The sequence below is a fragment of the Tachyglossus aculeatus genome, chromosome X3 (genome assembly GCF_015852505.1).
Source record: "Tachyglossus aculeatus isolate mTacAcu1 chromosome X3, mTacAcu1.pri, whole genome shotgun sequence".
In the NCBI taxonomy this organism is placed as follows: domain Eukaryota; kingdom Metazoa; phylum Chordata; class Mammalia; order Monotremata; family Tachyglossidae; genus Tachyglossus; species Tachyglossus aculeatus.
This window is the reverse complement of record NC_052099.1, coordinates 22,619,940-22,645,919: the sequence shown is the minus strand read 5'-3', so window position 1 is coordinate 22,645,919 and position 25,980 is coordinate 22,619,940. Positions and strand designations below refer to the sequence as shown.

Below are 25,980 nucleotides of genomic sequence, written 5' to 3'. Positions count from 1 at the left end.
CTTTCCACTGAGCCACGCTGCTTCTCTACCTGTATCCAACCTGATTTGCTCATATCCACCCCAGTGCTTAGTACAGTGCCTGACACATAGGAAGTGCTTAACAAGTGCCACATTTATTACATTCTTCCTCTCTACACTGAGCCCACTGTGGGCAGGGAATGTATCCATTATACTGTTATATTGTATTCTCCCAGTGCTTAGTTAAGTGCTCTGCACACAGTAAGCACTCAGTAAATATGATTGATGTACCTACAGATTCCTCCCCTACTTCCTCACCAACTCAGCAAAGTCTGAGTTAGTAACTTAGTCACCTCTCTGGTGGCCTTTAAAAGTGCCAGTTCTCACTTCACCCAGGGTACTGCAGAACCTGCCTCCAATTCCCTTAGTAGCCTGGGATTTCCAACCCTCCCCAAACCCCCCCTCAAAAAAAACAAACCCAAAACAAAAATGCCCACTGCTGAAACTTAAGAAGGGAAGGAAATTGGGTGTATTTGGGAGTGAAGAAATCAGTAAGGCACTAGGAAAAAGGGAGAACAGAAAGAAGAAACAGAACCTGGGCAAATACTTGGTTTTTTTTTCCCCCTAATCTCCCACCTATCCTCCACCTTCACCTCCTTGTGGCTGGTTTTTTGCTTCCAGTTTCTGAGGATGTGGGGCAGGTAGTTGGGAAGGGAAGATCTTTATTAGGAGTTCCTTGGAAAGTCTAAAATATATGAACTCTTCAAGTGCAAACGTCTGGGAGGCTTTAATTTAAACAGCCCATTCTGTGTCTTTTCTTCCCCCTTTACCTTAAAGGTGGGTGGAGAAACGTGTTGGTATTTTAAATCATATTTCTGATACTGATCTATTTAGGGGGCTGCAGTGGCTTATTTTGTATTCAGGTGACCAATATAATGGTAACAATTGAAAGTCAGTCCCTCAACCTCTGCTTTCTGTTTGGTTTATGTTATGACTCAAAGAAAATGTCAGCCACAAAAAGATTAAATACCAGCCAAGTGGATGTATGCATTTTAGATTGAATTAGAAGCAGCTGGACTAATAAATGGAATCCGCTGGTGCAAGGAAATAAAAACTGGCCTCTTTCAGCAATTGGCTATGTGGTTTAAAGGGACGTAAGTTCCTTTTCTTTTATTAAACCGCAAGAAATCGATACAGCATTTTCCACTTTTAAAGTGAACATTCTGTCCTAGTTACTGCTAGCTGACTGTTTAGGTTTAATTAGAAACAGTAACTTCAGGGCATGTGCGTCTTGTCATGGTTTTGTGGCTTTATGCACGCGACTCTAAGGTCTACAGGCTTGGAAAAGCAGCCTTCTGACCTTGAATCCTGATTGGGACATAAGGGCCTTTTCCTATACGCAGAGCAGAGCCCTGGAACCTCTTCCTCCTATTTTATTTGACGGAAGAAAAATGAGTGCAAGTATTGAACTCGTAGTATTCATTCTACACCTCGGCTCTGGGCCTCGGCAGGGGAAAATTTGATTCAGTCATATGTAGTCACTGCCCTTAAGCGATGAAACAATGTCAAGTCCAGGTGTGTTTACCATATATTTCTTCAATTATGGAAATGTCAGTTTAGAAAGATGCCAAGAAATCTTCAAATCCAAGTTCATGGGAGTTGTTTTTTTTTTCTTCATGGGCCTACCAGGCTTTCTCAATTCTGTGTTGGCTCTTCCTCGGAGACCCCATCTTTCAGTCAATCAATTGTATTGATTGAGTACTTACCGTGGGTAGAGTGTACTACTCATTTCTTGGAAGAGTACAATATAACAGAGTTGGTAGACATGTTCCCTGCCCACAACGAGCTTAGAGACGTTTCAATACTATTCCCTCTGTTAGAGTTGTTGATTCCCCTGTTCTGCTCCTAAGCCGGTTGAATAATTTAAAAAATTATTTTGAAATAATTATACACAGAAGATTGCAGGTTTAATGTTCTTGTTGTCTATTGGAAATTTGAGCAGGTTTTGAATATATTATTGGATTCAATTTTATACCTTTAAAAATAATTTAATGTGCTCATACCAAACACATGTCATTGCTTAACTCTTTATTATTATTCTGCGGGCGTCAGCATCCAGATGGGTTTTAGAACACTAAGCATTCTTTCATTTGAAGACAGTGCTGCCAACAGTGAGGCTGCATCTATTTATACAACGCTTTAATTTTTCCCCAATTTTTCCCACTTGCACTTGAATTTTCTTCTTTTGTCCACACAGTATCCCTCTGAGATAGGAGAGGCAGGCATTTTACAGAGGAAACAGACAGACCCAGAGAGGGTAAGCAGTTCACCCAAGATCGTACAGCAGCCAGTGACAGAGCTTGGATTAGCTCCGGGTCCTGACTCCCGACCTTATTTCCTCTTTCCTTGATTGCACCCCCTCCCTAATAGCGAAGGAAGCTATAGAGAAGCCGGAGTGGGTTTAGCGAAGACTAACAAAAACGAGAGGATTAGGAAATGGGACTTTTGAGGAAGGGTTAGAAAAGTTGGGGTTGTTTCATTATTTTAGAGGAGGCTAATTGGTGTCTTAATTGCTCAAAATCACTAACTGTTCACAAGGAGGAGGAGGGGCTCCAGCTCCACCAAAAAGAGGGAACCAGGCTTAACAAATACCAATTTTTTTTTAGTGGTATTTGTTAAGCACTTACTTCGTGCCAGGCACTGAATTAAGCACTGGGGTAGATACAAGCTAGTCAAGTTGGACACAATCAATGTCCCACATGGGGCTCACAATCATAATCCCCGTTTTACAGATGAAGTAACTGAGGCACAGAAATGTTAAGTGACTTGCCCAAGGTCACACAGCAGAAAAGTGGTGGAGCTAGGATTAGAACCCGGTCCTCCTGAATCCCAGGCCCATGGTCTATCCACTAGGTCATGTTCCCCGCTTTGCTCACTTTTCCCACTTTGCTCTACACTATACACCACTCTCCTTTCCTGGTTTCTCCCAATTTATACCCAGCACTGTACCAAGCGTGACCTGCCTTCCTACTCTAATTTTTTTTTAAATGGTATTTGTTAAGTGCTTACCATGTCCCAGGCATTGTACTAAGTGCTGGGATTAATACAAGCTAATCGGGATGGACACAGACCCTGTCCCACATAGGGCTCACAGTTTTAATCCCCATTCTACAGATGAGTTGTGAGACTCAGAGAAGTTAAGTGACTTGGCCAAGGTCACGCAATAGACCATGGCAGAACTGGTATTAGAACCCAGGTCCTTCTGGCTTCCAGGCCCACGCTGTATCCACTAGGCCACGATTCTGGTTGTGTATTTAAGTTACTCCCATACGTGGGACAGTTTGAACAGTCCTGTTATTTAAAACTCAGCACAAAATGAATTCTACACAGGAAGTCTTCCCTGATTAACTGAAATTCAGTTACCCTAACTCACTGTACTCACTTCTCTTCACTCTGTGTTCTTATCCTCATCATCAACAGCAGCAGCAGTTACCTTAGCACTCACCTGCCCAAGTGCTTAGTAAAGGTCTCTGCGCACAGTAAGCGCTCAATAAATACGATTGAATTAATGAATGATCATTCGATCATTGAGATCATTGATCTCAATCTGAGAGCTACTGAGAGCTCGCCTCCTCCAGGAGGCCTTCCCAGACTGAGCCCCCTCCTTCCTCTCCCTGTCCTCCCCCGCCCCACCCCCCCACCTTACCTCCTTCCCCTCCCCACAGCACCTGTATATATGTATATATGTTTGTACATATTTATCACTCTATTAATTTTACTTGTACATATGTATTCTATTTATTTTATTTTGTTAATATGTTTTGTTGTCTGCCTCCGCCTTCTAGACTGTGAGCCCACTGTTGGGTAGGGACCGTCTCTATGTGTTGCCGACTTGTACTTCCTAAGCGCTTAGTACAGCACTCTGCACACAGTAAGCGCACAATAAATACGATTGAATGAATTGTACATATTTATTCTGTTTATTTTATTTTGTTAATATGTTTTGTTTTGTTGTCTGTCTCCCCTTTCTAGACTGTGAGCCCGCTGTTGGGTAGGGACCGTCTCTATATGTTGCCAACTTGTACTTCCCAAGCGCTTACTCCAGTGCTCTGCACACAAAAGCGCTCTCCCATTGCTTGCTGGACTTGGGCTTCTGTGCCAGCGGTCCCAGGCCCCCAGGACTTTTTCCTGCTCCCCACACACCTTCCCTCTGACTGCTTTCCCATTACCCCGCCCCACCCCGGTCCCACCTCTTCCTCCATGGCAGTGCTGGAGGAAGAGGAAGGCTACCAATCAATCTGCGCATCAGGCAGAAACTCCTCACCCTCGGCTTCAAGGCTGTCCATTACCTCGCCCCCTCCTACCTCACCTCCCTTCTCTCCCTCTCCAGCCCAGCCCGCACCCTCTGCTCCTCTGCCACTAATCTCCTCACCGGGCCTCGTTCTCGCCTGTCCCGCCGTCGACCCCCGGCCCACCACGTCGCTAGCTCTCTTCCTCCCTTCAAGGCCCTACTGAGAGCTCACCTCCTCCAGGAGGCCTTCCCAGACTGAGCCCCCCCCTTCCTCTCCCCCTCGTCCCCCTTTCCATCCCCCGTCTTACCTCCTTCCCTTCCCCACAGCACCTGTATATATGTATATATGTTTATACATGTTTATTACTCTATTTATTTTACTTGTACATATCTATTCTATTTATTTTATTCTGTTAATGTGTTTGGTTTTGTTGTCTGTCTCCCCCTTCTAGACTTGAGCCCACTGTTGGGTAGGGACTGTCTCTATATGTTGCCAACTTGTACTTCCCAAGGGCTTAGTACAGTGCTCTGCACACGGTAAGCGCTCAATAAATACGATTGATTGATTGATTGATTGATTGCTGGGCAGGTCTCGGGCTCTGGGGATTGCTGCTTTGTGCCTCTCCTGGGAAGCAGGATGCCCTCGCTCTTGTTTCCTTGTTTCGCTTGGGTCCCAAAGCCAGGTGGGCCCGAGCCCCACCCAACTCCTAGCTGCCACTCTTGGGGTTTTCTAGCCACCGCAGGGGGATTGCCAGGGGCTCCCACCTCTCCAAGCTCAGGCCAAGCACGTGTTCTTACTTAGCCCCCTCTTTCCTCTCCCCCTCCCCATCTCCCCGGCCCTACCTCCTTCCCCTCCCCACAGCACCTGTATATATGTTTGTACAGATTTCCTACTCTATTTATTTTACTTGTACATATTTACTATTCCATTTATTTTGTTAATGATGTGCATCTGGCTTCACTTCTATTTATTCTGACGACCTGACACCCGCCCACGTGTTTCGTCTTATTGTCCGTCTCCCCCTCCTAGACCGTGAGCCCTGTTGTTGGGTAGGGACCGTCTCTCTATGTTGCCAACTTGGACTTCCCAAGCGCTTAGTCCAGTGCTCTGCACACAGTAAGCGCTCAATAAATACGATGGAATGAATGAATGATCATTTATTTATTTCACTTGTACATATCTATTCTATTCATTTTATTTCGTTAATATGTTTGGTTTTCTCTTTCTCCCCCTTCTAGACTGTGAGGCCACTGTTGGGTAGGGACCGTCTCTAGACGTTGCCAACTTGTACTTCCCAAGCGCTTAGGGCAGTGCTCTGCACACAGTAAGCGCTCAATAAATACGGGTGATAGTGATTGATCGATTCGATCGCAATGAATGAATCGGCGAGCGCGAGGTGTCCGGGCCGCGCCCGTGGCCCCGCCCACCGCCAGGGCCACGCCCACACGGCGGGAGCTGATTGGGCGCTGGCCGCGGCCGCCTGGTGACTGACAAGGCAGGAAGGGCGGGGCGGGGCGGGGCGGCGCGGCGCGGACGGAGCGGCCCGGGGGCTGCGGAGCGCGGAGGGACGCGCAGCACCGCGCCGAACCGCACAGCCAGACGGACCGACAGACAGCCAGCCAGCACCGAGTGGGGCGGACGGGCCCGCCCCGGCCCGCTCCGCTCTGCTCCGCACGAGTCATGGGAGCCGCCCGCCGCCCCGGCCGCGCCTAACGGAGCTGCTCCCGGCCCGGCCGGGCATGGCAGCGCGGAGGGTCGCCCCCGCTCTCCGGGGCCCGGGCCCGGGCCCGCCCCTTCCCGCAGGTGACGTTCGGCTCGGGGGCGGGGGCCGGGGGCCCGGGGAGCCCCGGGAGCCCCGGGAGGCCGAGGGGCAGCGCCCCGCCCCGCCCCGCCCGGGCTGTGCCGGCGTCCGGCGCGGGGGCCGCGGGGACCCTAGGGGGGTCGCACCCCGGAGAGCGGTTGCCGGCGGTCGAGGACCGAGGTTTCGCGCTGCGTCGCCTCCTTCCATCCTTCCTTGCCTCCTCCCTTCCTTCCTTGCCTCCTGCCGCCTCCCCGCTAGCCCTTTCGCAGTTTTGTAGCCCAAACTATAGCCCGGGCTGGCCCAGTGGAGAACAACAACTTTTCTTTCTTTCTTTCTTTCTTTCTTTCCTTCCTTCCTTCCTTCTTTCCTTCTTTCTCTTTCTTTCTTTCCTCCTTTCCTCCTTTCTTTCCTCCTTTCCTCCCTTCTTTCCTTCCTTCCTTTCTTTCTTTCCTTCTTCCTTTCTTCCTTTCTCCCTTCCTTCCTTCCTTCCCTCCTTACTTCCCTTCTTTTTCTTTCTTTCCTTCTTTCTTTCCTTCTTTTTCTTTCCTTCCTTCTTTCTTTCCTTCTTGCTTTCCTTCTTTTTCTTTCTTTCTTTCTTTCTTTCTTTCTTTCTTTCTTTCTTTCCTTTCTTCCTTCCTTCCTTCTCTCTTTCTTTCCTTCTTTTCCTTCTTTCCTTCCCTCTTTCTCTTTCTCTCTCTCTTCCTTCCTTCTTTCTTTTTTCTTTTCTTCTTTTTCTTTCTCTCTCTCTCTTCCCTTCCCTTCCTTTTTCTTTCTTTTTCCTTCCTCTTAACTTTCCTCCCTTCGTTCCTCCCTTCCCTCTCTTTCTCTCTCTCTGTCTTTCTCTTTTTCTCTCTTTTCCTCTTCCTTCCTTCCATTTCTTTCTTTCCCTCTCTTTCTCTATATTTCTCTCCCTTTCTCTCTCTCCTCTTTCTCTCTCTCTCTCTCCTCTTTCTCTCTCTCCTCTTTCTCTCTCTCCTCTTTCTCTCTCTCCTCTTTCTCTCTCTCTCTTTCTCTCTCTCCCCCTCTCCCTCCCAATTCACTCCCCCACTCCCCCTGCCCTTCCCCTCTTGGTTGCCTAGAATGAAGTATTTACATTCCCTGTGAGTTTTATTCTTACTTGTGTGCCCACTCCGCATTTGCACCCAGCCATGCCCACTGAATGCCCATCACCACTTCTTTGGTCCCTTTAAAGCAGTGCAGTGGCTCCCAAGTTTTAGCGAAGGTCCGGGTTCAGACCATAGGCCGTTCTGGCCCAGAGAGAAGATTCGCTTAGACGGGATTCAAAAAGAACGGAGCCGGGCAAGATTGGGACACACCATGGAGAAATGCTTCCTCTGTTGTTACTATAATATCATCATTATTGGCATTTAGCCAGGTTTACTGCCAGAGTCCTACAGGTTTTTGCTTTCTTTTTTTTTTTTACAAGTGCGGAGTGTTGTTAATTCTCATGTTAAACTTGTAAATCAAGTTCACAGGCCCCTACAGAATAAATCAGTGTTATTTATTGCGGTTGAATTGCACTCTAATATTTAGGCCATGCTTGTTTAAAATTTGATCACCTACTTATGCTAGATGCCATGTCCCTGACATGGCTCTTGCCCTCTAGGAGTTTATGTTCTAAAACAACAGCACAGATGGAGTGCGTATTGATTCTTGAAATGGCATAATCTGCATTAAGAAAAACAGATGTGGGAACATAATATGGCATGCTTGTGTGCTTTGCAAATGTACACACACACACTCCCACCACTGCCCCAATCTCCCCTCCACCAGACTGAAGATTCCAACAACTAGAGCACTGCATGGACTTGTAATTCCTCAGTTTCCTTCACCCCTTTTCGTACTCAGCCCAAAATGAACCCTATCAGCCTGTGAGGAACTGTGTCCAGCCTCAGCCAAGAAGGACCATAAAGAATTCCTGGCCTCATGTTTGCGGGGGCCACATAGGCAGACCAAGACCCTTCTGTGTCCTCCCTTTTCTATTCTCCGTGTCATGGCACTGCACCCCAGATACAGGGCAGGCATAACGGCACCCACCAAAAGGTGGCATTTGAAGATTGCTGAACTGGCTTGGTGGTCTTTCTGGACTCAAAATGTAGAGTGAGGTGTCGGGGGAAGGTGGAAGGGAGTTTGAATCCCGGAGGTTGAAAGTGTTGTATTTGGATGGACAGCATTAGAAAATATGGCAATTCAGTCATATTTATTGAGTGCTTGCCTACAAGCCTACAGGCTAGAGGGAATTTGGGTGTGTTCTGTTAAATGGGCCAGTCTGTTGGCCTAGTGGATAGAGCATGGGCCCGGGTGTCAGACGGACCTGAGTTCTAATACCAGCTCCGCAGTTTGTCTGCTCTGTGACCTTGGACTAGTCACTTGACTTCTCTGTTGCCTCACTTACCTCATCTACAAAATGGGGATTAAGACTGTGAGCCCCATGTGGGACAGGGACGGTCCAACCCAATTACCTTGTGCCTACCCCAATGCTTAGTATAGTTCCTGTTAGTCAGCTGTGTTTACTGAGCTATTACTGTGTGCAGAGCACTGTAATGAGCTCTTGGAAGAGTACAGTATAACAATTATCAGACAGCGTCCCTGTCCACAATGAGCTTACAGTCTAGAGGGGGAGACAGATACCAAAATAAATAAAAATTACAGATAGGTATATAAGTGCCGTGTAGCTGGAGCAGGGGACGAATTAGGGGAGCAAGTCAGGGTGACGCAGAAGGTAGTGGGAGAAGAGGAAAGGAAGGCTTAGGGGAGGCCTCTTGGAGGACATGTGCTTTTTTAAAGTGGGGAGAGTAGTTGTCTGTCAGATATGAAGAGGGAGGACATTCCAGGCCAGAGGCCGTGCCGTGGGCGAGAGGTCAGAGACGAGATTGAGGTACAATGAGAAGGTTAGCACATAATAAGTGCTTTACAAATACCACAGTTATTATTATTAGCGCCTGGCCAAAGTGGAGCATTGTGGTGGTAATAAAGGAAAGGCTGGAAACCACCAGGCCTGGCCAATCCACGCTTACACAATCGAGCAACACTCTACTAAGGGCCCCAAGAGATGCAGGGCGCAGAGCTTTTGCTCTGTTGCACCAACATTAATCTGGCCTTGTTCACTGCTCCTCAGCCCTTGCTTGTGTGAAGTGGAGAACTCTTCAGTGCCCTGACTGGAGCAGCCTGCCAAGCACTGTCCTGGCTCTCAGGGCCCCAGGCTTTTGGCCTGGTTACCAATTTGAAGAGACAGCAGTAGTGAAATGGCAAGACCCCTCTGGGGGGTCAGAGGGGGTTCTATTCCCCCTTAGCCACTGGACGGCTGCTGCCGAGAGACCTAGGATTCACCAGGGTTGCCTGGGCCACCATTTGGCTGCACAAACAATTAGAGAAGACATTGACCAAGTGTGTATCCTCCAAAAAAGAACTGGGAGGGTTGTAGTGTCTCACACTCTCGCGATCCAAGGCCACATGTATGAGGCTTCTGTCAAGTTAAAGGCTCCCCAAATTCTGCTATAAAATGAGTTTTCATTGCATAAATTGTTTTTTACCTGATGGAAGAATTAGAAAACGTTCCTCCCTTTATACGTGTCTGCTTTGATATAGCATGATCCACAAGTTGGAGCAAGTAGATTCTATGTAGGAAGAAGCAGTTAGACACGTGTGTGGCGACATTTGAGGTGAGAGGTGCTGCGCTCCCCAGTTTTTGCCTCGGCTTTTCTATAGCGTGCAATACTTTGTGTTTCTTTCTGGTTTTGCAACTTGACCTTTTTTCACACACTAAAATAAGAAGACGTGAGTGGACAGGTGGCTAGGCATCCAGCTTTACACTGGAGAGTCTAGTTTTTATCCAAAAGAATAGCAGTACCTGATACCTTTATGTCTGGTATTTTTATTTTGGGCTCTCAGCCTCCCATGGCTGTAGCTCTTGTGGCTGAGTTCCACAGCTCAGAAGCTGCATCTGTGTTGATGGGGCCTGGGCAGGGAACAGAAAGCCTCTGGAGCATCAGTCTTTGGATTCAGGGGTGCTCTCCGTAGCTTGAGGTAAAGGGGAACTGGGTGGATTTCTGCAAAATGGTGCTTATATGATGTCATCATGTTCTGCAGGTCTGGCATATGCACATCACGTGCCGTGTGTCTCACTGTCCGATATGGGCGAGTGCTGTCAGTGGCTACCCTATCTCTGGTGGTGGACATTCAAGTCCCTTACAGCGTTCGTGCTTTCTACCCATCTTACCTGTAAAAATTCATTCCCATTGAATCCGTGGCTTCTTTTTAACACAATTGTTTACCGTAACACAGGGTACACAACCTCCATGTTCCAGGACAACTCCTTGTATAATTGAGCTGTTCCTGGAAACTGTGTCCCAAACTGCTAGCTGGAAGTTCTATTTGTAGGGCGCCTAAGTGCCAGGAACACTTATCTGTGATTCCAATCTAAGGAAAGCTGCTCATTTAGGGAGAAGCCTGTTTAAGGCCACCTAAAATTAGAAGCTGTGCAATCCATATACTGAAACTTCTGCAAGGAGTTGGGTCTGCTTGGAGCTGTGGCTTTAATGTGGAAGCTCTTCACTCTAGATTTACTCCCCCCCTTCCATTTCCACTTTGCTTTTCGTTTTATCGGGAATGAATCGGTTTTTCCCACTCACTGCATATCCATCACCTGTGGGTTGTAGCAGGTGAGTGCCGAGTACGTTTATGTATGTTAGGACTCTTTATCACACTCTTTCCACCTTTCAGGAAAATCGGTTCTCTTGACTGGAAAATGAGGAACCAATAGAGCGTGAGGGTGCAGTGAGGAGAAAATGGATTAATGCCTTTTTGGATCTGGAGAGCAGGCAGGATGGTTTATCTGCGGCTACACTAAATTGTAACAGTGCCCACGGTCTATAGGCCAAAATTTTCACCCTCTGCTGTGTGAAGTTGAATTGGAATAGTAGGAAAATATAGTCCCGGGATCAGGTTATGGAAACTTTCCCACCTCGGCCCAAAACTCTAGTCCTAGGGAGCTGGGAGAATATTTCCCCTCCTTTGCTAGTTTTATTTGGCTTGCAACCAGTTTTGGAACTGGCTGTCAAAGCTAGAGGTGGAAGTGACCCTTTCACTTCTCCCCAACTCTCCCTAAGGAGAGGAACTCACCCTGGCCCAGCACACATTATTCTTTGCACAGGAAGGGGAAGGGACTAGGGCTTTTATTGCTTCCACTTGAGAAATGCCTCTTTTTCCAGGAGTTTGGGGAATCCTGAAAGAGGAAACTGGTTTATATACACGTCATGGCCTCTGATTGGTTTTTGTTGGTCCCTGAAGCTAGCTAACAAGACTTGAATTTTAAAATCAAATAGAAATTTCAGACTGATTTTTACGTGAGGTACAACATTGGTCACTATGGTATTCCCACATTTGTCGGAGATTTTATGGGAATTCCCAAATGAATTCTTTCTGGGGTTCCTGCCATCCACCACGGCATCTGGACACAGTACAATTTCTTCATTTCCTCATCTCTTCCACTGCTTTTGGTTCTGAGTAATCCCTGCTCCCGAGGCCTGCCTGATTTCCAAGGCAGCACTTTTCTCCCACATTTGGGATTTTGCCTAGTTTCCCATCCCAACGCTATTAATCTTAAATGGTGATGCCCCCCTAAACCAAGGCCCTTACTAGGGCAGGAAAGGTACGGACTCTGACGAAGTACATGAAACACAATGAAAACATCTCTGGCTAGTCTGAATTTCCGGGTCAGGGTTTCCAACGTTAAAAACTACCTCCATGATTTTTTTGCATGCTGCCTTTGTCTCGGAGTAGAATCTTGATCCTTGTGTTTAAGGTTGGGCTCTTTCAGAGGTGTGTCCTTTCCAAGGTTGATTCTCTTTCACACCACAAGGTTCTATTAAGTAAGATTATTATTCCTTCCATGTTTTGCTTATCCAAGGTAAGGAGGAATCAGGTAGCATGGATAAATAAATCAAATCATGAGGTAACACCCAGCTACAGATTGGCCAAGAGTTTCAACTTCCTCCTTCATCATTCTTTAAAAAATAAAAATAAAAAACCTAAAACCCACAAAATGGGTAGATGTTCATTTCAATTATTTTCATTTACCTGGCCTCCCTGTTGATGGAGCTTCTCTCAAGCTGTGAAATGGCCAGAAGCTTGACTCGGTGAAAGAGAACGGAAGGTTGATTTACCCCATCACACTTCTGCCAGGATCATGGAGGTCACACAAAGTATACCGTCAGCCCTCGAATAATTAAGAGTTGGCTGACATCTGTTTTCAATGCACTGCCACCACTTTTTGGTAGGTAGCTTGGCCACCCTAGGAAGAATGGGCTGGAGACACTCTCCCCCCAACCCCGTTGGAAGTCCCAGGCTCGAGAACTTACTAGATGCTCATCTTATGCCAAGGGTTGGGGAAGGCAACTCCTTCACTGGGGGTGTCTTCATCTTGGGTTTAACTAACCTACGATGCAATTGGAGATAGCGGCATCTTGAAATTCTTGGAGCAAAATACAGGGGTCTTGGCACCCTGGCTGAGAGCCACTGGTCAAGTACATAGTTCACAGAGAGTGTGCCAGTATTCTTGGCATTGAATAAAGATATACTATTTTTGAAATCAGTTTTGATGGCCTCTGCCCTCGAGGACCTGAACAGGTACAAACACACATACAAGACTATTGGAGGGTGTGGGCAGCTGTAGAAATCCTTTTCTGTGATTTGAAATAGTTGTGGTAGAACTGTATCATGGGTGTCATTAGGGAGAGGGGTGGGGTCTAACTGTTCATTCGTAAATAAAACCCCACCTCTGCCCTCCTGAGAGGCCGCAGGCAGCACGCTCCCCTACTGGTTATGTTCTGTTCCATCTTGAATTCCGTTTTTCCTTAGCCTGTTTTATCCGTGAGCATTTGGTGTAAGATTAAGAACTAATCTGATGGTTATTATTTTTTTAATGGCATTTGAGAAGAACTTAATATGTCCCAGGCACTGTACTAAATGCTAGGGTAGGTTCAAGGTAATCAGGTTGGATACAGCCCATGTCCCACGTGAGGCTCACAGTCTTTATCCCCATTTTACAGATGAGGTAATTGAGGCACAGAGTAGTTAACTGACTTGCCGAAAGTCACACAGCAGACAGGTGGCAGAGCAGGGATTAGAACCCAACTCCTTCCGACTCCCAGATGTTACTGAAGGAGCATTCTGAAACAGGGGTTCAGTAACAGCTCTTCAAAGAGTCTGTTGCCACTGTCAGCTCTTCCATAACCTTTTTTTAGTAACTTTTAAGCATCCTAGTTTCGCTGAACTGCCTTTGTGAATCAAATTTAGGGTTCTTATTTTCAGTGGGCCTGACCGTCTTCAGCATCAGCAAAGACCAGAATACTGCTCTATCTCCATTGACCTAATAGGGAGAATTGTTTGAGTGGTTGCATCTTCCAGTTTCAAACAGAGCAGTCTGCCTTGCAGGACACAATATATAAGTTATGCACTGGCTGTTCTTGCCCTGATGGCATTTTTAAAGGCAAGTCCCAATTATCCACGCTCCTGGAGAAAAGATGAAGCGTGGCTTAAGTGAAAGTTGCAGGTACCGTATTTAGAAACTTCACATTAGCATTAGTTATTGTTATAGGGTTTGGATTTATCCTCATTTTACAGACAAAGAAACTGAGGCAAGGATAAATTAAGTGATATGTCCTAGGTCACACAGCAGGCAACTAGCAGAATCAGGATTAGAACCCAGGTCTCCTGACTCCCAGTCACGGGCACTTTCCACTCGGCCATGTAGCTTGCCTCGTTTCAACCACCTTCCCCTGGTAGCTGTCTTAAAGAACAACCGCAGGGGTGGTAAAATTGAATGACTCGATTTCTCACCTTTTCTTTGTCTTCCCTCCTCTTCAAGTTGTGATAAGTAGGAAGGTGGCAAGAAGTTAAGGAACAGAAGAGAGGGTGAAGCAAGAACCCGAGACAGTGGTAAAATTAATTATCTAATATGAAAAATAGAAATCTGATGGGGCCTCCTCTGATTAGCAGTTTATTCCATGGGAGTTTAATTTGAAAATGATTGATTAGTGTGGTGATTTTTCCACCAACCTTTTTTTATCTAAATGCTTTTTTCTACTTTCCTGTTTAATTGGTGTGATAGATGGTGTCAAGTTGAGAGTTGATAAAACGTGTTTGTGTGCTTTTCTAGGATACTAATCATCATCATCAATCGTATTTATTGAGCACTTACTATGTGCAGAGCACTGTACTAAGCGCTTGGGAAGTACAAATTGGCAACATATAGAGACAGTCCCTACCCAACAGTGGGCTCACAGTCTAAAATACTAATGACCATTGGCTGTGAGTACTGTTGCTAGGATTCATTACTAACAAAAATAAATTTCTCTGCTTCATCACCTTGCAGAGGTGTCATGATAGAATGGTAATCTTCAAACAAATGCCTAAGGAGCACTTTTGACAGATCACCTTTTCACTGCAGGGAGATAATTCCTAGATGACTTTTTCCTCTGCTTGAATTGGGATTTTATTATGGACAGAATTGCTTGTTGTGGGCAGGGAACATGTCTACCAAATCTGTTGTATTCTCCCAAGTGCTCAGTGCAGTGCTCTGCACACAGTGAGTGCTCAATAAGTGTGACTGATCTCTGGGAATCCATGGACTCTGAAATCTTTTGGGAAGTCTTCACTACAGGCAGGGATCGTGTCTACTTAACTTATTGTACTCTCTGTGCTGACTGGACCTAGGAACCACCGGAATGAGATGGCTCTGTTCATCAGGGGTTCGGGGAAGGTTGGGACAGGAGGAACAAAAGCAAGTACCTCAGTTAAAGCACGTGACAATCTTTTTGGTCATCCCCATTCTTATGAATAAAATTCACTCTCAGTGTGATTCGGAATCTCAAAGGTTGGCCCCGTAGGGGCCACGGCAGAAGGAGGAATTTAAAAAAAGGCCATAGCCCCTGATTTGGGCTAACTTGGCTTGTAGTAGCTGGTAATCAAATACTCTGAGGGTCAAATGATGGAGTCCACTATGAGGAATGGCAGGTGAGCCTCCATCGTGCGACTTCAGGACTGAGAACCTGAGCAGAGGAATGGATAATTGTGTTAGTGTGGCTTGTGCAGAGCCAGTAGTTCATTCATTCAGTCGTATTTATTGAGTGCTTATTGTGTGCAGAACACTGTACTAAGTGCTTAAGTAGTCCTGTCTGGATTGGCCAGCCTTCTTCCTGCTGGGACACGGACTGCAATGAACGGGCAGAGATCCAGCACTAGGCCGAATGCTTGTGCAGTCTCCCCCCACATTAATCGATACCATGTATTGAGCACTTACTGTGTGCAGAGCACTGTGCTAAGCACTTGAGAAAGTACGGTACAATAGTAGTCAGTTCATTCAGTTGTATTTACTGAGCAATTACTGTGTGCAGGGCACTGTACTAAGCACTTGGGAGATCACAATATAGCAATAAACAGACACATTCCATGCCCACAGTGAGCTTACAGCCTAGAGAAGCAGTGTGGCCTAGTGGATAGAGCACAGGCCTGAGACACAGACCCTTGGTTCTAATCCTGGCTTCACCACTTGCCCGCTTTGTGACCTTGGGCTACATCTCTGTGCCTCAGTTTCCTTACCTGCAGAATGGGGATTCAGTACCTGTTTTCCCTCCTACTTAGACTGTGAGCCTTATGTGGGACAGCGACTGTCTGACCTGATTAACTTGTATCTACCCCAGCACTTAGAACAGTGCCTTAACACATAGTAAGCATTTAATGATTACTATTAAAAATAGAGAGAGAGAGAATTGGCTGACATGATTCCTGTTCTCAAGGAGCATACTGTTCACATTAGCCAACTAGAGACAGAACTATATTGTCAGATCCCAAGCCTCCTGATTCTCAGAGCAGAGCTCTTTCCACAGGACCAAAGGCAGAACTGCTTTAAATGTAAGGCTACAATGTTTTATGCTGTTTCTATGAAGATAGTAGAAATTCCCAGGAAATTTTATAGGCCACCCTCACATGGGCCAAATGTTTCAGGTTAAAATTATCTGGGGTTCAGCTGCAACAATTGGTCCTTTTGCAACAGTTTCAAATCATGTGACCTCTGTTCCTCTTAGCATTCTTTTAATTTTCTCTCCCAGTGAATGGTGTGGAGTGGGCACCGGGTGGGAGAAAATCACTTTGGAGCCCTGCAGGGGAGAGAGATCCCCTTGCATTCACCTGCCTCACATTCTCTTCATGGGGAATTACTAGAAACGGTGAAACCAGCAATGTTATTTCTGAAATAAGCAGTGTAACACCTGGTTACTTTGAGATGATGGGAGAGGAAGGTAGGGTGGGACAAAGAAGGCTGGAGAAAGGTGGTCACCGACAACCCTCATCTATACCGGACAGACAGGTGGATGAGATGTCCATGTGTTAATGTCATAATTTCATCCACATCACTTTGCAGAAGCCTTGTGGGCCCATCCCAAATCCTGAATGTTTCTAGTTAGGGGTGGGTTGGACTCTGATACCTTTCTTGCACCAGAATGGGCGGGGGAGTCCCTTCTCACGTCCCCGTAAACACGGGGGCTGATCCCAAGCCACGAAATTTGTGGGGGCTGAAGCAGAGGTGGAGCAAGGTTGGGCACTAGAAATGAAAATTTGGGACATGCATAAAAGTGCCCTACCAGGACAGGATGGTTACTTATGGTACTTAGTGAAATGCTTACAATGTTCTAAGCAGCATGAGGTAATCAGGTGTGAGGTAATCAAATCAGGCCAACTGGAAACCAAACAGATGTTCCCTTTAAGTCAAGATAATGCTTTCAGAACCTTTGGACCTAATGAGGAAAGAGGAAGAAAATGCAACTCCTCATTTTTGGTTCATCTTCAATAAACATCTTGATGGATGGGTCCCTACTGCTAGAGAAGTGTCATATGCTTCCACTTCTAGCTTTTCCATCACCTCGTTCACCCTCACTTTTGCTTTTTCATCCCAATTTCAGATCGCGATATGTGCTTGTCTTTTCTTTATTATTGCCACACTTGGTAGATTTCCACATGCCTTTCTCAAGTGTATCCTCATTATGAAATTTAATAGTTTTACTTAATGACTAGCATTGCCTTCACTGTCCCACCTGCAGTGTGTAGTATTAGGTTTACTGTTTCCCTTTAGCAAACAACAGAGGTATTGTCTGGTAGCCATTGGACCTTGAATCTTACCAGTGAATGAGAAAATTGAATTCAAAATGATGGGTTGAATTTAATTCTATCTCAAGAACACTGTGTCCAGTAAAAGGGTAATGGAAAAGCCTGATGTTGCTCTTCTAAAAGCCTCTCAGTGTTTGGCAAAGGTCAGTTTCCTGTTTCACCGACTAGCTCTTAATTTAATTTGAACTCCCAGTAAAACTTGCCCAGTCCTGTAGGTCATTCTGTTAATACCCAGAATAGTTACACGTTAGAATTTGTGGATTAAGAGTATCTGACTAGTCATATCTTCCATGACCAAATCTCTGTATTGTCATCAAGTTATTAAATTTTTTCAAGGCTTGCTGGTTGATATAATGGCATTATTGAGTAAGGGAACACTGTTTAGGTACATACACAAAAGAGAGGCTTAATACTGCAGCAAAGGATTACATGAAACTCTGTGGACTCCATTATGGTGACTTGGTAACTGTTTTTTAATGCTTTCACATTTTAAATTAAAAGAAACCGTCACTATCAAAGAATAAAGGATCGCTTCAGAAAACAGAAAAACCAGCTACTTTCAAGTTCAGCTAAAAAAAAAGAAACCCTAATTATGCCTTGATGTGCTTGTCATCAGAGCTCATTTTAAAGCTCCAATTTACTGTGACAGAATCTTTTCCTAAAGAATCAGAAAAATCATTTTCTCCTTTAGAGTCAGAGTTTTCCAGGTGCTATGGCACCATATTTTCATCTGTTTTTGAGCCTTCCTGTGTCTCTGAGTTGAGATTTTCCTCTAGCACTTGTTATAGGAACCCTGTGCAATTTCAGGTATTCAGTCACAGTTCTGAAACCCAGAGAACAAGTGTTTCCTGGCTTTTGTTTTATGAAGGTGCAGTGTGCTAGTTACCTTTATTAACTAATGAGTTTTTCTGCTGGGCTTTCTGTACAGTTCTCCTGCCTGACAGGAGACCAGGCCTTTGCATTTTTCCCCTTATTAAAGACTGCTGACTGTATGTACTGTGATCCTATATTTCCATGTCTAGGGAATTTATGCTCTGGATTAAGCAAGTCAGAACATTAAAAACTAATGAACTTCACCAAGAGGATGTTGAGAAGACTCAGGAATCAATTTATTGGTTTTCTTCTTGCAATATATTTTTTCCTTCTGTCTTTCCTGACTTGATCATCTTTTATGGGTGAGTTATCCTTGAAAGACCTAAGAAAAGAGATCCATTTCAAAAAGTGCATTTCAGGGAGGAGAAAGCTGGTGAAATGGAAGATGCTGACTTAAGCATAAGAGGAAATCTGGGAAAAGAGCAAAACTTTACATTCACTGATTAGAATGGGAACAGGGCATAAAGAGAGCATGTGAACCCTCAGCATTTATTCAACAAAAGGGCATCTCAGAAGACAGAAAAGAGTGGAAACTGGGGACAGAGCTCTAATGGTTGAGTTTAGAATTTGGAATTTTTTGAGAAACCAAAGGAGCAGCCCATGAACATGTTTTGGGAGGAAAGTGAGAATTTGACAATTATTCTTTATCAGTCTGTCAATCACCCCTATGTATTCATTCATTCAACTGTATTGAGAGCTTACTGTGTGCAGAGCACTGTACCAAGTGCTTGGGTGCGGGGCGGGGGTACAGTACAACAATAAAAAGACACATTCACTACCCACAATGAGCTTAGAGTCTAAATTTTTGCTCTTCCTCTGAACTTGGGTATAAATGTATGCTCAATTGCAGTCAGGTATTTACTTTGAATCAATCAGTGGTGTTTATTGAGCACTTACTGTATGCAGAGCACTGTGCTGATACTCTATATGTAAATATTTTGTTGACTGTGTCCCCCTGTAGAGTGTAAGCTCCTTGTGGACAAGGATCATGCTTTGTGCTCTGTTATACTTTCCCAAGCAGTTAGTACAGTGCAGTGTACTCAGTGGATGCTCAATAAATGCCTGTACTACTAGCACTCTGTTAGAAGTGAGGGTTAGGGGTATCAGAGAGGGTGAGGTGGTAGCAAGAAGCATAATCCCGAGGACCAAGCAAGGTCTGGGGTGTTTGTGAATTGGAGGTAGGAGGAACAGGTTGTGGTGGCCGGGGTGGGCGTCATCAAGAAAGGACTCCTTGTGGGGAGGAATCATGTTTACCAACTCTATTGGATTCTGCTCTCCCAAACTCTTAGTACAATGCTCTGGAACTTAAGTCCCAATAAATACCATTGAATAATTGATTGATTGGTTGGTTGATTGAATGATATGAGCATTGGCCCAGGGAGCAGGACCTCCCTGGAGGGTGACCGAAGCCATCCCAAGACGGTTGAACTGGGGCCGGCCCTGGAAGGACAGGAAGGAGCTGTGGTCCAGGCTTGAGAGTGAGAGGAACAGGTCACTCTTGCACCGCTCGGCCCTTTTTTCTCCCCCAAATGTCGTGCCCCCCTTTTACCCCCCTTGCTGGAGTCAAACAAGTGCACCATTCCTGCTTCCTCCTCTCACTCTCCAAGAGTTATGTCTCTGCAGAGCAACGGGGACTCCATTCTTCACCCACACGCACGTGGCATTCTGAAAATCCCGGTAAAATCAGTGGTGTAGTATATGCTTTTCCGTGGCAAGCCGGTTTTAAGATCTATGGATTTTACCTGTTGCACTTCTTAGGTTGCCAGATTTTTTTCTTCCAGGGAGGCTGCAGCGACATAAGAGTTCTAACAGGGGTTGAACTCATTACGTTATGAACCGAGAGATTGGTGTCACCCTGGACATGGTCAAGGAACGGGGAAGATACAATGTATGGCAAAATACTTATGGTTACAGAAGAAGTGACTCATGCAGTGGATGGGGGAGATAACCAGAGACTCCAAAAGAGGAAATTTGCTGGTTTGGGGAGGATAGAGAGGATCTGAGTCTGCAGGAGGTTAGGTATGATAGTGAGATAATCAGAAATACAGTTAGAATGCAAGAATGACTAGAGAGCATCCGATCAGTGATTGAAAGATACCGTCACTCTCGGCCACGTGGGTGGGTCAAAAATCGAAGAGGCTACATAGAGGAATGTGGAGATCAGTATTTGAAGAGGAGTGGATGTGATGGAAGAGAAGTCATGGGACGAATTACTGCAGGTCGGAGGAGAGATTGAATAATAGGAGAACTAGGAGAGAATGAAATTGCAAACTCTAGGCAAGAATGAGCAGTTAAAGAATCTTTTGGCTGTTTATTGCACACACGATTTCCTGCTTTGCCCTCTACCATTCAGTTTTGTTTTCAGTTTATTTCATTTCCGGTATCTTTGGTATTCATCTTCAGCTCTTTTTCCTCCTACAGTATTTACCAAAGAAATTATGTAACTTGAGTTGTGACAAGAAGGACTGTATGTTTTGTTCACAGTTCTCAAATGGTTCCCTCTTTTTGGAGAGTGACAGTTGATCCGACGGCTGATCAACCTTAGATGTTACCTGCACCCGTGTTTTGTATGAGTTTCTAGGTAGATTGTTACTAGTATAAAATTTACTGAGAGCATTTTGCAAAGCACTATGCTAAGCAGTGGGAGAGAAATCCACAGATGGCATTTAGACACAGTCTCTGGCTCCCAAGAGGCTCACAGTCAAAGAGAAAGCAAGGAAGCCATCCCTAATCCAAGTCAGCACAGCTGGAAATTGGGAGGGTTTGCTGAAGCTGTAGCATGGACTCTACATTGAAGAAGTAGTAGAAGCAGTTACTGTTTATTGAGCACCCACTTAATGCAGCGTTCTGCACGAGGCACTTGGGAAGTTCACAATAAAGACGTGATACGTTCTCTCCTGATGAAGTCCTTATGCTCTAGTAATTGTGGTATTTGTTAACTGCTTCCTGTGTGCCAGGCACTGTGCTAAGCAATGGGGTAGATAAAAGATCATCAGGGAAGCAGCATGGCTCAGTGGGAAGAGCCCGGGCTTTGGAGTCAGAGGTCATGGGTTCAAAAGCCGGCTCCACCACTTGTCAGCCGTGTGACCTTGGGCAAGTCACTTAACTTCTCTGGGCCTCAGTTCCCTCATCTGTAAAATGGGGATGAAGACTGTGAGCCCCACATGGGACAACCTAATCATCTTGTATTCCCCCAGTGCTTAGAACAGTACTTTGCACATAGTAAGCGCTTAATAAATGCCATTATTATTATTATTATTATTATTATTATTATTATCAGGGCCCACATGAGGCTCGCAGTCGAAGTAAGGGGGGAACAGGTATTGAATCCCCATTTTACAGTTGAAGGAACTGAGGCATAGAGATGTTGTGACTTGCTCAAGGTCATACAGCAGGTACATGGAAGAGCCAGGGTTAGAGCCCAGGCCCTCTGATTCCCAGGCCTGTGTTCTTTCCATCAGGTCATGCCGCTTTTCTAATCAGGGGACAAACCTATGGGACAAGGAATGAGCCTTGTGCTGTACTTTTCTAGTGCTTAGTACAGTTCTTTGGTCAGTAAGTGCTCAATGACCACTTGTACTTTAGGAATATGGCAGGACTTCACCTGAGTGATAGTGTGCAGGAGAGAACATTGACACTCACTGGATCATATCATAGAGGAGACCAAGGTGTCCAAGGATGCCTGACTGCAGACTTAGCTTTCATCTGACCCCATAGGTCCAGGAGCAGAGTAGCCCAAGGCCATGGCTGTTTATTCAACAGTCATAATGCTTTTCAATCTGCTGGTTATCTCAGAGTTGTGAAACCAAAATGTAAGCAACTTTGGTATTTCAATATAGTCCATTTTTTTTAACAGTAGCTGTTAAGCACTTACTGTGTGCCAGACACTACTAAGCGCTGGGGTAGATACAAGATAATCGAGTTGGACACAGTCTGTGTCCCACATAGGGCTAAGAATCTTCATCTCCATTTTACAGATGAGGTAACTGAGGCATAATGAAGTGAAGTGACTTGCCCAAGATCTCACAGCAGATAAGTGGCAGAGTTGAGATTTGAACCCAGGTCCTTCTGACTCCCAGGGCTTTACTCTATTCACTAGGCCACACTGCATCTCATTTCTGTTGAGAGATACCCCCACAAAAAATTGACAGCTGCTTTAATCAGAGCTTCTGTTTTCATATAAATATGAAAATCAACAGCCACTGCATATGAGGCAAGTAACATTTCAGTAAAAATTCTGAATTTAGAAAAAAGCTTGTACAGTGGGTGGTGGGTCTATGTAAATTGAGAGGGAAGAGTGGAAAATATGGCCAATGTAACATTTTTTTCCCCTTTTTTTGGTTCTTTTTAAAGGAAATGTTGTAGTCCAGTCCAGGACACCAGTTGTAAATCAAGCATTAGTGGTGACATGGAGGACAGTAAAGGCATCGCTGATGTTGGCCATATCACTTCTAGTTGCCATGCTCTGCTACTTCAGAAGAGTGTACTCGTATCTAGGGCGGAGATTGAAATGGTAGGTTTTTAATTGATGTGCCTATAATAGTTCAGAACTTTGTCAGTTCTGCCCTTTGTCCTCTGACTGGGCTATGCTTTTATATTACAGGTGGAGTGGCTACCTGCAGAGGAAATTCAAAAGTAAATATTTTCCTTGCTGATTTGAGAAATTGAGGTGTGGTTTTTGCTTTAAGTGGGAAAAAGGGGAATTAACTGCCTCCTGTTTTCAATTCTGAATAGAGAACCTCAGCGTAGAGGCAGAAGTTGATCTGCTTGGATATTGTGCAAGAGAATGGAAAGGAGAAACGAATCAAGCCAAACTGATGAAGAAGGTAAATCTCATTTATAAAAAAAAAAAAACGACAAAAACCCCCCTCAACAGCTCCGTTACAAGAGCTGCGTAAGAAAGCAAAATGAGAAATTCCATCCTGTTTTGGTTAATGCAAAGAATAGTCAGGGCATTAGGAATGTAAACTAGACAGCAATTGTTGACTTTTGCCTAACAGCTTGAAATAAAGTGTGACCTCATTCATTTTAACCCCCAGCATTCTTGGTCTCAACAGGGCTGTGCAAAATTTCACCCAGTGCATGACTTCCCCCCTTGTAGACTGTATGCTTGTTGTGGGCAAGGAATGTGTTTGTTGTTGTATTGTACTCTCCCAAGTGCTTAGTACAATGCTCTGCACGTAGTAAATGCTCAATAAATATGATTGATCGAATGAATGAATGACTGGCAAAGAGGCCTGTTAGGCCTTTTAGGGGAAACTTTGGAGTTGTAGTTCCTCGCTTACCACTTCCGTCAGCCTAAAGTTATCAAGTGTCGTATGACTCCTTGAATGTCTGAGCAACCCTATTTAGGAACACACTGCCCACCCCAAATGGTGGAAGAGCTGAAGAAAATTCCCCAGACGTTACCTACCTTACCATACTCAAGCCCAGCTCCTCAGAGGACCATGCTCAGGGAACTTTCATCTTGGCACTCAGAAACCTCTTAACTATCGTCTTCAATAATGAAGGGCAGTGCACTCTCACTCTCTCTCCTTCCATGGATTCATTTGTAGCAGTCCCTTGGCATTTGCGGATTTTTTGTTTGTTTGTTTGTGGTTTCCCCTGTTCACAGTTGGCTGTGTCCAAACTCCCAGCTGCAGGAGCCATGGGCTTGCCGTCTCTTCAGCCTCCCACAGCTATGTACAGCCTCGTGCCTCTTCAGCATCTGACCAGCCACATTTCCCTTCCCCGGAAAGCTTGGGTGGCTGGGAGTAGTAGGATAAACTTTCTAGTGCTTTCCCTGCAGCTGGCTTTGAGGGCAGATGGTATTCGCAGTTTCACTTCATTTGTGGGGGTTTCTCTAACCAATCCCCTGTGAATATCAAGGGACTGCTGTGTGTGTGTGGCAGATAAACCCACTGGACTTTCTTTGTCCAATCTGATTTTCCTGTAGCTGCCCCAGTCCTTAGTAAAGTGCTTGATAGATAGTAAATGCTTAATACCACTATTATTATTATAAATGTGTATGCCACGATTATTATTACCATTATTGTTGTACCACTTGAAACCTTGAATAGCTTAAAAACATTAGGGACTTTCATCAGCTCTTATGCTCACCTCAGCCAAAATGTTCCATTGTGATGATGTCTGAATTGTCATCCTGTGGATTTCACCTATCAATCCATCAGTGGTATTTATTGAGTGGGTACTGTGTCCAGAGCAGTGAACTAGTCACTTAAGAGGGTCCAATATAACAGAGTTTATAATCATGTCCTCTGCGAACAAGTCTAGAGTGGAGACAGATATAGGGTACAGATCCAAGTGCTTAGGCAAAGCAGAAGTGAGAGGGAGTGGGGCTTATTGCCGAAGACCTCTTGGTGGAGATGTGATTTTAATAAGGCTTTGAAGATGGGAAGAGTGGTGGTCTGTCAAATATGAAGTGGGAGGGAGTCATGCAGAACTCAGCACCGAAGCAATGAAACCAGAAAGACGAAGATGTCTTCTAACTAGCCTGATCACTGTTAGGAGAAAAGACTCCCTGGCATCCTGGTATGTTGTAGTGTTTCCATAGAAGGTTTTGGGTTGTTTTCCATCTCTGGACTAACTACTGTATGTGATGGAATAGGGGTGGTGATATTCAGTGGGAAATTTCTTGTATTTTTTTTTAAACTGCACCAAATTTCTCAATTTTTAAAAAATACACGGTAACTGTAATCTTGCAACCTTTTGGGGGCACTTTATACAGGTTGAATAGAAGCTGTTTGTCTGATATGCTTAATTTGGCACTTTAGAAAATGAGCCATCCATTTAGCCATCCATCTAACTCATCTGACAAGTCTATCGTCCCCGAGTCTTTTAGGAACTAGGAGCAATAAGCAATTCATGGCGGCATTTCATTGAAGAGAAAGGGTCTTTAAAGTTCTGAAATGCTGATTATTTCACCTGTTCTGTGAATCATTTCGGTATTTCACTGACCTGGATTGCCAATTGAAGAGCTCCCTCTGCAGTTTATCACGGTGCTGGGAGCTTAGAACTGAAAGCTGGGGTGTAAATCAGATAGCTATGCAGTTAGAGGGGCTCCCTTGCCTGTGGCAGGAAGCAGGGTCTCCAGTGACTTTCTGTTCTCCTTTGTTACTCCCGCCAGATCCTGTCCATGGGCACCGAATACTTCCTCTCCTCCCCTCCCCAACAAATCCCATTTCCACCCCACAATGTGCACCAGTTGCTGGCTCTACTTCCTGGGTAGTGTTGCCTGGAAGTAAAACTTGAATTAAAAGCCACCAGGGAAAGGGCGGTTCCCAAAATCTCTCCCTGCTTTTCTAAGCCTCTGCAAATAAAGTTTGGCCTTATGGAATCCTACACCTCTAACCATAACTGCCTTGATTTTAATGCTCCACGTGGAAACATAACAGTCCAGATGCTTGGCAGCTCCATTTGCTGTCTTGTCAATTAACAGTCAAGTCGTTAGTTTTCTTTTTAAGCGAGTTCTGTGGACAGTTTTCAGCGTTTATGTGAAGTGCAGCAATGGCCTTGTATAGGAAATAGGCAATTATGAATATCTGGCCAAAGCCCCCCTGAGTCCCCTATGAGCCTGATCTCCATCCAAATCCATGTCCTTGGACCTTTCCTCAGCACTTAATACACTGCTTTATTCCTTCTAAGTATTTAAAAGAAAATTTTGTTGTATTGTACTTTCCCAAGCACTTAGTTACATGTTCTGCACTTATTAAGAGCTCAATAAATATGATCAAATTGAATTGATTTTGACCTGTGGTCTTCATTGTTTTCCCTATCTAGCTGTTTATTCATCTCCAACACTAGCCCTTCTCTTCTGCCAAGTGTTTTCTTGCTTCTTTGCCTAGCCACTCTCCCACCTCAGAACATTTTCCTTCTCTTCCCAAATCAGGTCAA

The 25,980-nt window shown here is 45.0% G+C and overlaps 1 protein-coding gene across 3 annotated transcripts in view; it reads left to right on the top strand.

The window, feature by feature from the left end:
• Nucleotides 1-25,980, top strand: part of OTULINL (OTU deubiquitinase with linear linkage specificity like) — a 42,099-nt gene that overhangs the window by 11,847 nt on the left and 4,272 nt on the right. For 2 of the 3 annotated variants that reach the window (XM_038770519.1, XM_038770520.1), the window contains exons 2-4: nt 22,441-22,600; nt 22,691-22,722; nt 22,822-22,913. In XM_038770519.1, coding sequence (XP_038626447.1) covers nt 22,441-22,600; nt 22,691-22,722; nt 22,822-22,913 — 284 coding nt within the window. Of the gene's footprint in view, nt 1-5,974; nt 6,054-22,440; nt 22,601-22,690; nt 22,723-22,821; nt 22,914-25,980 lie in introns of those variants that run through there. The other variant, XM_038770517.1, reaches the window with a different exon arrangement.